Here is an 11,814-nt window from a genome sequence, read left to right on the forward strand (position 1 = left end):
AAATTCTATAAGGATGTAGCGTAAATCCAAGTTTTTCTCCTCCAATCTTAACATGCCACATCATTATATTACATATTAAAGAATATGCACAATCACACTCAACTTATTCTAATACTCACTACCACTGCGCACCCTTAATACGATGGTCACTCCATAAGTATAAATACTTGTGAGGTGTTGGGAGCAAGAGCAGGGTTCAAGTCTCCAAGAGGAAGCTTCACACATATATACACTTAGATTAGGCTAGAATAGAAATTCTATCTTGTATCCAAAAAAGAAAAAAAAAATTAATACTCATTTGAAAATCCAATTTAACTATGAATTTATTAAATGTTACTATGTGTGGTAGAATGTATTTAATTTTTTATGTGTCAATCTCTTATTTGATGGTGTAAAACTCAATATTTTTATTTTTATTTTTAATGGGAAGTTGAACTCAATATTATTTGTGTTATATTGATATAGTAAGTGTACTAAATCTAAGAAACTGTTAATCCCACACTGAAAAAATGAGTGTGAGTTTAAAAGGTTTAAAGTTTATGTTGTGTATCCAAGAGTTAGGCCGTTTTGGATATACACCATTGTAAATTTCTTTAAAAAATATTCTTCCCTTTCTTCGTGTGTGTGTTAAAAATACTTAGGGTATGTTTGGTAACTGTTTTTTTCCTTTCTTTTCTGTTTTTAAAAACAATTTTTTTTTTTTTTTGAAACTTAAAAACTTGTTTGGCAACCTAAAATGGACAAAAAATAAAAATTGTTCTCAAAACTCAATTTGTGAAGAAAATTGAAAACATGCAAAACCTGTTTTCAGTTTCTAATTTTCAAAAGTTAATGAAAATATGCATTTAATTTAATAAATATATTTTATTTAATAAGTTAGTATTAAAATTCAAATCCTAGTAATAACATATTATAGTATTTTCTATTTTTTTCCTTCAAAAAAACTTTTTTTTTTAAATTTCAACTAACCAAACATGTTTTTGATTTCAAAAATATAACAAAATTATTTTTTGTTTATATTCCCAAAAACAAGTTTTTGAAAAAAAAAAAAACTATTACCAAACATAACTTTAGTATTCTAAAAAAAAAAATTTAAAAAGGTGTTTGATAGAATAGTTTAAGTAATATTATTTGTAGTTTTTTGAATTACATATAAATAAAAAAATAAAAAAATATATATAATATTATTTAAAATATAAAAAATGTAAGTTTGAACTTGCCTAATAAACATATCCTAAGAAATTGTAACCAAATTTTGTCCCAAAAGGGTTAAACAGGGTCCCAATACAGTCCAAGAGAGTCCCATTACTCCGGCGTCACGTGCCGCGCCGCCCATAAGAGTCAATAGTAATTATTCAATTGAATTCCAGACCAAACTAGCTTTCATTTCTATTCCATTTCTCTGTTCCTCGACAGAACGAAGCTGAGCTAGTTCCTCTGCCTTTTCTCCTCGTCTCTTTGAATTGTCGTCTCTCAGGCCCAAGTCCAGCAACAACAACCCTCCTCAGAAATGGCGATGTACGCGTTGCCGCGCCGACTCTCAATCTCGGGTGGATCAGCGATCGGTGCTCTGCGTTACATTACTACTACTGTTTTGAAACCTTTGCCCACATCCTTTCGAGAGGAGCGTGACACTTTTGGCCCAATCCTCGTTCCCTCTGACAAGTTCGTCTCTCAAACTGCTTTTATTGGTTTTGGAAGCAAAACAATTACTTCCCTCCTCTTCTTTTTCTGGGTCCTTTTTCTTAATCGTACAAGTTTGGTTTTTTCAGGTTGTGGGGGGCACAGACTCAAAGATCGTTGCAGAACTTTGACATTGGAGGCGACCGTGAAAGAATGCCTGAACCAATTATTCGTGCCTTTGGTATTCTTAAGAGATGTGCTGCCAAGGTTTCTTCTTCTTTTTTCTGTTCTTTTTCTTTTTTTATAAAAATTTTTACTGCCATTTCTTTGTTAAGTAATTGAAAATTGATTCCTGAACTTACATTTGGAGTTTTGTTCAATTGGGTCTTTTTCATTTTTGTTGTTTAGTCGAATTTTAGTGCAAAGATTGCATTTTTTCAGTGTAGCTAATAATTTTGGTTGGTTTAACATTATGTTAAATGTTACACATTTGCGAGAAAGTATGTTCTTTAGTGTATATTTTCAGTGGTTTTTAGCAGAGGAGGTTTTGTTAAGATGTACTTAACAAGTTATGTTCCAGGTGAATATGGAGTATGGTCTTGACCCAATGGTAGCGAAAGCAATAATGCAAGCTGCCCAAGAAGTAGCAGAGGGAAAGCTAAACGATCATTTCCCACTTGTTGTATGGCAAACTGGAAGTGGAACCCAAAGCAACATGAATGCCAATGAGGTTGGTGCTGGTTTTTGTAGTTTATTGGTTTTTGTACCTTCAGTATTTATGCTGTAGGCACCCTATTTAAATTGCTTTCATAATTTGATTAAGTACGTTTGTCCGGAAAGTAATTGTCATTGGATTATGATGGTAATATTCATCGAGTAACAGTGAGCAAATGAGAGAGAGAGATGCATCGGTTAATTTTCATGTAGATAGTTCCTGTCAAAAATAAATGTGAAGTTGCATTTGGTAGTGCACAAGATATTCCATGTAGGAGATTTTCTAGACCAATGAAAACGTGCACACGCACACACACACAATTCAAAGCTTCCTTGTAAGTCCTCATATCATATCATCTTGGATGTGACAAAATGTGGTGTGGTTTATCCTTGAAGCATATAGTTATTCTTCTATTAAGCATATACCTTTTGCAAACTATGCACAGTGTGGATTTACCAGTGTTTGGGTGGTCTAGAATTTCTGACTTCTTGTGTTTGGTCTTCAACATGATTTTTTGCCTCTAAAAAAAATTGTGTTGTAATCATGTAATATTCCAGGTCATCGCCAATAGAGCAGCAGAGATCCTTGGCCATAAGCGTGGTGAAAAGGTTGTGCACCCTAATGACCATGTGAACAGATCACAATCTTCTAATGACACCTTCCCCACTGTAAGTCTTTTGTTTTCTTTTATGACCATGCTTAATTGATTTTATTTTTAACTCATTCACCACTTGGAAGGAATCACTCCTCCCTTCTGTTTTTATTTGTTTTTCTTGTTCAACCAACTGGTTTCTTGCTGTCTTTTGTTAAGTAATGTGGTTTTCTTGTATCCAGGTGATGCATATTGCAGCTGCAATGGAAATAAATTCAAGATTGATACCAAATTTGAAACATCTGCATACCTCACTAAATTCAAAGGTTTGATGATTATTTCATCCTTTTTCAACAGCAGATTGATACATGATGGCCAAATTAGACTGTTGTTGCTGCTCCATGTCTTATACACTGTGTTGGATATTTCATCTTCAAATATCCTTTTTAACTTTGAGTTGTACACTTGGATTCAGCCCTTTGAGTCATGTGGTTTGACTTCTTATTAGATTCATTCTATTGTTGCTTTTATGAAGTGAACTTGGCTACACTAGGTGGCCTGATTAACCATCTTAGTGAGACATACATATCCTAACTTTATAACTATTGAAGTTCAAAAGATGCCTTCTCTCTTGTCTATTTTCTATGCAGAATAGTATTCACTCACACTCTCTCTCTCTCTCTCTCTCTCTCTCTCTCTCTCTCTCTCTCTCTCTCTCTCATGATTTACTTTAATTTTGCATTTATGAATTGTCAAGTAATTTATGTGCATTTGCATGTGCAACTAAGTATTCAGTAAAAAGTTTAACAAGTTCAGTACAGTTTTGAACTTTTCTGACATGCTTTTAATGTGGTTTCAACTATCTGTGCTTTTAACTTCTATTGCTGCACTTGATGTGTAGTGCTCTTGTTGACTAGATGATGGCTTTTGGTTACTACATTCTTCTTTTCTCATGACACTCTAGCATTAAAATATACCCCCCCCCCCCCCCCCCCCCCCCCCCCGACTCAAGAGAACAATGAAATTAAAAGGAAATGACCTAGGAGTTAGCAACTAGGCTTGCTTGGAGTCAACACCAAGCAGAAGAAAACCACTAGGAGTCAGAATCTAGGTTTGCCTAGAATTGGCACCAGACCAAAAACCAAACAAAACTTTCTTCCATCAAAATCATCTCCAAAAGGAGTACAATAGTTTGCTTATATAGGAAAACTAATCCCTAATTCTATTTGGTAGAGGAAACCCTAATTGCCTTATTACAAAAATAACCTTGCTTACAAATTTTAAAATACTAATAGCTTAATAAACTGCTAGGACCTAAAAAAAAAAAATATAACTTACTTGAAAAAGTAAATAATACTAATTAAAATAAAAATCTCCTTGTGTCTCCCACATAACATTGCTATGTACATGCTATTATTATTTATGCATCCGTTGTTAGCATTGTGTACTGCTTTAGCTGTACTACCATAATGCCTCTAATGCTTATTTTGTTTCTACCAGTCTGTTGAATTCAAAGATATTGTAAAAATCGGACGCACTCACACTCAAGATGCTACACCTTTGACTCTTGGGCAAGAGTTTAGTGGCTATTCTACACAAGTAAGATGACATATTTGGCAGGAAGGATAGACCAAGCTTGATGTTTGTTGTGAAGGACTTCTGATTGCTTTGAGCTTTTGTTGCAGGTAAAATATGGAATTGACCGTGTCTTTTGCACTCTACCTCGGATGTATCAGGTTATAAACTCATAAAGTGTTAAATCTTTAATTTATTTTCTTTTGTTCTCTCCTTTTAGTTCTGACTGATTGGAGACTTTATTTGAGCAGCTTGCACAGGGTGGTACTGCTGTAGGCACTGGATTGAACACAAAGAAAGGGTATGTTATTGCTTTAAGGTTGAAGCAATTTTACTTCTTTTGGTATTTTGTGACGTGTATTGCTCTAAATACAAGTATCTTTACTTGTTCTCATTCCCCTGGCTTAATTTTCTTTTCTTTTTTTTTTATCAATTTTCTCAGCCCTTTCTGTAGATGATTTCCCCTCCTCCCTATCTGCCCTTGTAACACCTTTTTTCCTTATTGTCTCAGAAAATTATTCTGATAAAACTGTAAATCATGTCATGGATTTGGCAATAATGAACATTAATTCTGTATTCTTTCCTCTAAATATTATTCAGAAAGAATGCTTTTCCGCTTCTGTTGTTCTGTTCATGTTTACTATGACAGTAGTTTTCTTCTATAATTTAGGTTTGATGTGAAGATAGCTGCAGCAGTAGCTGAGGAAACAAACTTACCCTTTGTTACTGCAGAAAACAAGTTTGAAGCTTTGGTTAGCTTCTGATCCTGTAACTCTGCTTTTGTCTGTTCATTTTCTATCCCTTTTGTGTTGTAAGAGTGGATGTCTTACTATATGAGCAACTCATGCTTTTCATCTTGTCCTACTTGAGACCAAGAAGGGCTGTATGCTCATATGTTTCATTTTTGGCAGGCTGCACATGATGCTTTTGTTGAAACCAGTGGAGCCCTTAACACAATTGCTGCTTCTCTGATGAAGATTGCAAATGACATACGCTTATTAGGAAGGTTTGTATGCCTAGTGTGACTTGCATTTTTTATTTATAGTTCTCTCTTTTAAGTTTTTCACTGTGTTTCTCTTGTACAGTGGTCCACGTTGTGGCCTTGGTGAACTCATTCTTCCTGAAAATGAGCCAGGCAGCAGTATTATGCCCGTAAAGCCCCCATCTTATTACACAAGTCTTTTAATTTATTTATTTTTAACTAAAAACCCAAATTTCGTCACTTTACTGAACCTATTCTGTTTCAGGGAAAGGTCAATCCTACACAGTGTGAAGCTCTCACCATGGTCTGTGCTCAGGTAAGTTTAGTGTCTTGAATCAATATTCGATATATATATAAAAGCAGAGACCTCATGCGAGACGAGAGTACATGAGGTCTTGTCAAGTGGTGCTTTAATTTTGCATTTAACATTTTTTTACCTCTTTCATTAAGTTTTTTTTACTGTTACCCAAAAGTTCACATTAACTATTTTACTGTTATCTCATTAATATCTCATTAATTGTCTAAGCTTACATCACACTTGTCTCTATTCTTCATGTCTTTTAGCATACCCACTGTTTTAGTATTTTAAAAAAAGCAAAAAAATAAAATAAAAAAAGTAAGAGCTAATAGTAATAACTAACCAGATAAGGCTCTGGAGAGAAATAGAGAGACACAAAAATGGTATGAATTGTTAAATAAAACGCATTATTCCACTATATGTTACCAAAATAAAAGATCTAAGACTAACAAAACATTTGAAAGAGAGAGAAATAGGAATCTGAGGGTTCACAATTTTCGTTATACTGGCCTCCCACCACCATCAAGACACCAAAACCCCTACTGGTATTTTTTTTGTCTTTTTTCTTTTTAAATTAGGGGCTTAAATATGATTTAAGTTTAGGTTATTTGGTTGGATAATTTTTGTTTTTGGTATATAAGTAGAGAGAATATTTGGTGCCAATGTAAAGCCATATTCTACCATGATTTATTTTAAATCATCTATAAAACACATGCATACACACTTGCTCACACCATGTCTTAACGTCGTACTATCGATGAGTGGAAGACAATCAGAGAATTAGGCATACTTTCATTTCATGGTATGAAATATGTGAACGCAACACAAATTAGTTGATTTTCATGGTTTTATTCCATCACTTCATTTCATATTTGTAGCCTTCTTAAGGTAAGATTAATTTTTTCTTACAAAAATCATGAAACCAAAAATAAATGCAAAAGAGTAATAGAACCATGAAAATCAACTAATTTGTGTTGTGTTCACATATTTCATACCATGAACACAACACAAATTAGTTGATTTTCATGATGAAAATATATACGAAATTCTCAAATTTGTGAGATGCAAAAAAAGAGAAAAATATACACCAAAGAAAAATAATCACACAAGACAATATTTACGTGGTTCGGCAATTTGCCTACGTTCACAGAGTTGTAAGAATTTTACTATTCTTAGGGAAAAATACAAGATGTGGCAGTACAATTTTCTCTCTCAAAAACAAAACCCTAAGTGAAATGAAATTCTTGCAACTCTGTGGACGTAAGCAAATTGCCGAATCACGTAAATATTGTCTTGTGTGATTATTTTTCTTTAGCTTATATTTTTCTCTTTTTTTGCATCTCACAGATTTGGGAATTTCATATATATTTTCATAATGAAAATCAACTAATTTGTGTTGTGTTCATGATATGAAATATGTGAACACAACACAAATTAGTTGATTACAAGATACGGCAGTACAATTTTCTCTCTCAAAAACAAAACAAAACCCTAAGAAAACCATGGACTAAGCCTTAGAAAATCTCCCATTAAAAGCTGTAATAATATTATTTCGGGTCGGGTCATAATCCAGATCAAACACAAATAAACTTCACAAAGCCCAACATGAAGCTACTAAACTAATTTTTAATATCTCAAAATATATATGTTTCTTTACTATAATTTAGTTTACTTTTTCTTTATAATATATGTACAATATTATTTAAAACCGTCTTACATAAAATATTACGAAATTATTCATACATCACACGGGCAACTTACTAGTTTTGGTTAAAGTAGGGACTTATTTGCAAGTAGTAACTAGTAAGATGCATAGAAATCAGACTTTCTAAGTTCTCGTAGATAATTCAATCTTGCCGTGTACTTCTATAATGATTGGTTTTCATTTTTAAGTATCATTTAAAAACCTTTCTTGATATTTATTTATTTTTAACGTCTTTCAGGTTATGGGAAACCATGTGGCCATCACAGTAGGTGGTTCCAACGGTCACTTCGAACTTAATGTGTACAAACCATTGATTGCCAGTGGTCTTCTACATGTATGTTCTGTTGTCGCATTATTGTAATTATACTTATTGGAGGTGCCAAGTGCATCCATTATTCAACATCAATTGGCCATGATTGGGTAGGATACATCTTATTCTATCTGGCAGTGATTTGGGTCAGAAGTTAGCAAGCGTGGCTGTTATGCTTTGGTAATTTTCAGACCATAAGTTGAAAAGAGCTATTTGGGAGTTTGTAAAGTCCTATAATAAAAAAGTATAATGTGGTGGTCCTGTGGACCTGTCTAGAATAGTTTTATTAGGATGCCATTTGAAATTTCATAATCTCTTGATATCTTCATGCAAAATTTAATGCCCTGTTTACCAATAAACACACACCCTACAATCTTGCTCCACTAATGTTTATGTCTTCTTATTCAACTAGTGTTTTTGATTCCTGACAGTCTGTGAGACTGCTTGGAGATGCATCTGCCTCCTTTGAAAAGAACTGTGTGAGAGGAATTCAAGCTAATAGGGAAAGAATTTCAAAATTGCTGCATGAGGTGAGTTGATACAGGGTACAAAATATAAATCTTTATATTTTTCTATGTTTTAGATTTCAGGCTAATCTATCGTCTGTTGTTGCTATGTGGCATTTTGCATGGTGTCGCAGTCACTGATGCTTGTCACATCTTTGAACCCTGTAAGTTTCCACTTGTGTTTCACCTGTTTTCATGTGTACACTTTCCTTATAGTTTCCCATGCTTTGTGTTATAACTTTTGTTGTTGATTTTATTCCAGAAAATTGGTTATGACAATGCTGCTGCGGTTGCCAAAAAAGCACACAAGGAAGGAAGTACTCTGAAGGTATGATTCCTTTTTCTTGTCAATGCAATTCAATATGTTTGGTCTCTTGTGGCACTCATTTAATCTATTGGAATGACTTATCATTCGTTCCTGAGTAGATGGCTAAGGATGCTAAAAGCAACTGCTGTAATAATATATAATATCCTCTTGTTGGACTTATGCATCTCTCAGCTTGTGTTTGGTCGGAATGATGGGTTTGACTTTAGGAAGACAATCATGTTTACAGGGGCGTGTTTAATGCTCTCTTCAGCAATGGTGTTTTCTTGAAACTTTGGATTGCTGAAACATCTAATCTAACCAATACTTAACTCTGCAGGAAGCTGCATTGAACCTAGGAGTGTTAACCAGTGAAGAATTTGATACTCTTGTGGTGCCAGAAAAAATGATTGGCCCATCTGATTGATGAGATTATCAAGATCTTGAAGCTCCTGAAATTTCCCGATGCTTCATTTTGTGCATTATTTCTCCCAATCAGTTTGATTAGGAATTAGAAATCTGATCTTCAGCAACCCAAATAAATAAATAAAAGAAGAAGAAACTCGATAGATTTATTTTTTTCAACTTACAAAAACAATATTCTTGAGGTTTTCTCCATGGCTGGCTTGGGTCTTTGGCAGGGTGACAACAGCAGTTGATTGGGAAAATGAGTGGAGAGCCTCCCCCATTTTGTAATGATTGTATCAAAGAAACCAACAGAATTTATGATATTGTGTTAAGACGTAAATTGGGATTATTTTGTCTGCGCTCTGGAATCATTTTAAAGTAATGTCTTTGTTTCTTTGTTTTTTCTAATGCTGGTGCTGAGTACTATCTTAAAAGTACTATCTACTATCTATCATAAACTCATTAAATAATTCAAGACGAATGAGAAGTAAAGATAGCAAAAAAATTATAAAAGTAAAAATAGCCTTAAGTTACGTTGATGGTCTGTTGGTCGGTCCATTGACTGGTTCTGTTAACAGAACAGCTGTCTCTGTTAGAAAAATAAATAGGTGTCAATTGAGTTTTAAAATTCTTGGCGAAAACATACACGTTTTCATGTATTCCATGATTCCAAGCAATTAATTGGGTGAAGACGGTGAAGTTAAGAAAAAAAGAGAAATTTGTTGAGCCAGAGATTCTGTTCAATGTTTGGTTTGTAGCCAACAGAAATGTAATTGTAGCCTAGCAATCAACTATTCCCCAAACACAAACACATGATGTGGCATCACTTTATTATTATTATTTTTTTTGAACTTACATTGTTTGCACATATAACTAATATATAGCACACAAAAATTTAGACATGAAATATGATTAACCCAACAGAAAACTGAAAAATAAAGTTAAATATCCACTTTTGTCTATCAAGCCCTGCTTATAGCAATGCCTTTGCCTGCAAAAATTAATTCATGCCCCTTAATTAGTGGATGACCTTGCACTTTGAGCTTGTCAGCTCCCATATAGCTGGAAGGAGGAATTTCCTTCCATTAGCACCATACGCATTATAACTTGCCTTGCTGATTTTATCCACCATCAAATTTCCAGGATACCCTGAATAAGCTCCTTCACCAAATATCCCTGGACATGCTGTGACAGCCTCCAATGGAGCCAAGGGGTCACCTTGAAAATACCCATTCTTGAAAGGATTAGTTGTAGCTCCTGCAATAATTGTTGCAATGTTCATAACCATGCCATCAGCCCCAACACCATTCGGTGCAACAAGGGCTTGCTGGCCTGGTGGACCATAAGCTGGAAGTGAATAAGGCCATGCACATAATCCAGGGCACTGCACCAGAGGGTTTCCTATATGTGCATAAACTAACCTAGTACGCTCTGTATACACCACTATGTTATCATGAAAACCACATGATCCCATGCAAAATCGTTCTACAATCACATCTCTAGAAGTCAAAACCAAGTATATTCCATTAGAGTCAAATGGTAATACTTTGGTCTCTATCTTGTGTTTGACATAGTTTGCTATTTGGGCACGCTTAATATTCTTACCTAAAGAATATATGTCACCAATTTGTTTAACAAGTTTAACAGTGCTGGAAACTGAGTTCCCAGACTTGTCCTTGTATGTCTGGATTGTTTTCCACCATGTTGCCACAGTGGGTTCTTGATGGGGTACTAGACCCTTCGAAGGATTAAAGGAAGCAAAGAAATCGGTTATGGAGCTTCTGTCGTTTCGAGAAAAGGCACCATACCATATGAGGTAGATGTTGATGCTATTTGGTTTGGTCAAGAGGGGGCCTCCATGGTACTTGATTTCATTGAACGTGGTGGCTAAAGAAGGTTGGCTTTGGCTTCGGCTTTGGCTCACTCCTTGTGACCTTGGAGCTAAAGCCAAAGCAAAAATGAGGGGGAAGAGCATGGACTTCAAAAACATGGTGACCATTCTTAGTTTAAGATGTTTGAAATGATGATGAATATGATTGCAATAAGCCTAAAAAGGGTCCATTTTATAGATGGAACTAGGTCCTACTTCTACAGTTACCAAATTCTGAGTTCAATAATGCATTATTGTTATAAACTTATAGGACTATGATGATATGATCCGTGCAAAATATCATTTTCAATTAAAATAGATACATTTCATACTTACTATAAATTCAATTGTTGTTTTGTGTCATGTCATATTTTGAATACAAAAAATGTAAAATCTTAAACGTAAAATGAACTTTCTTTATTTCAAGTAAAATAAGAGGAACATATTAGTTTGTTTTAGTAACTAATACACATACCAGTTTTTTGCTACCAAATTTAAGAGACTGAACAGACATATTCCTACTTTCACATAAATTATTTAATTAATTTATTTGCCAAATAATCACAACCTTTCAAATCAAAATTATCAAATGGGACAAATAATTCCATCTATAATCTTTTAATCAGACTATTGGCAATCTGCTATTGGCTTTTAGTAGGTAGTTGATACAGGGCACAGCAATTATTATGTTTCTCCAAACTGTTCTTTAGTACTGTTGAATATCAATTTTAAAGTTTAGCGGTTGTTTGAAGATTTTTCAAATGCTAGTTTCAATTATGCTCAATAATAGGCTGCTAATTTGTCATAAGAGGAGTTAGGACATCACTTCAACACTAGTGTATGATTGATGATTTTATACAACTTTCTCGGACTCTAATGCAGTATAATTGTAGCGGGGTTACTTCTTCTGGTTGTAGATTTGTAAC

General features: G+C 34.2%; 2 protein-coding genes across 2 annotated transcripts; one reads left to right on the top strand and one right to left on the bottom strand.

The window, feature by feature from the left end:
* The first annotated feature begins 1,234 nt into the window (after positions 1-1,234).
* Positions 1,235-9,386, top strand: LOC115971936 (fumarate hydratase 1, mitochondrial). The gene is made up of 17 exons (XM_031092043.1): positions 1,235-1,665; positions 1,773-1,890; positions 2,204-2,353; positions 2,896-3,006; positions 3,173-3,256; positions 4,431-4,529; positions 4,616-4,666; positions 4,757-4,806; positions 5,176-5,257; positions 5,417-5,511; positions 5,591-5,657; positions 5,753-5,803; positions 7,729-7,824; positions 8,232-8,330; positions 8,441-8,470; positions 8,569-8,634; positions 8,951-9,386. Exons 1-17 carry the CDS (start codon positions 1,511-1,513, stop codon positions 9,035-9,037), a joined length of 1,491 nt encoding a protein of 496 aa, XP_030947903.1. The 5' UTR covers positions 1,235-1,510; the 3' UTR covers positions 9,038-9,386.
* A 439-nt stretch (positions 9,387-9,825) lies between these two features.
* LOC115972071 (protein EXORDIUM-like 2) lies at positions 9,826-11,262 on the bottom strand. The gene has a single exon (XM_031092219.1). The coding sequence runs from the start codon at positions 11,015-11,017 to the stop codon at positions 10,037-10,039; it is 981 nt and encodes a 326-aa protein (XP_030948079.1). The 5' UTR covers positions 11,018-11,262; the 3' UTR covers positions 9,826-10,036.
* Between the last annotated feature and the right edge of the window lie 552 nt (positions 11,263-11,814).

Source organism: Quercus lobata, chromosome 12, assembly GCF_001633185.2.
Source record: "Quercus lobata isolate SW786 chromosome 12, ValleyOak3.0 Primary Assembly, whole genome shotgun sequence".
Lineage (NCBI taxonomy): Eukaryota > Viridiplantae > Streptophyta > Magnoliopsida > Fagales > Fagaceae > Quercus > Quercus lobata.

Excerpts from the sequence above, each read along its gene's own strand:
- LOC115971936 (XM_031092043.1), top strand. The coding sequence starts at position 1,511 with ATGGCGATGTACGCGTTGCCGCGCCGACTCTCAATCTCGGGTGGATCA. Across the intron at positions 1,891-2,203 it reads TTAAGAGATGTGCTGCCAAG|GTGAATATGGAGTATGGTCT; the intron begins GTTTCTTCTTCT and ends GTTATGTTCCAG. Across the intron at positions 3,257-4,430 it reads ATACCTCACTAAATTCAAAG|TCTGTTGAATTCAAAGATAT; the intron begins GTTTGATGATTA and ends TGTTTCTACCAG.
- LOC115972071 (XM_031092219.1), bottom strand. The coding sequence starts at position 11,017 with ATGGTCACCATGTTTTTGAAGTCCATGCTCTTCCCCCTCATTTTTGCT.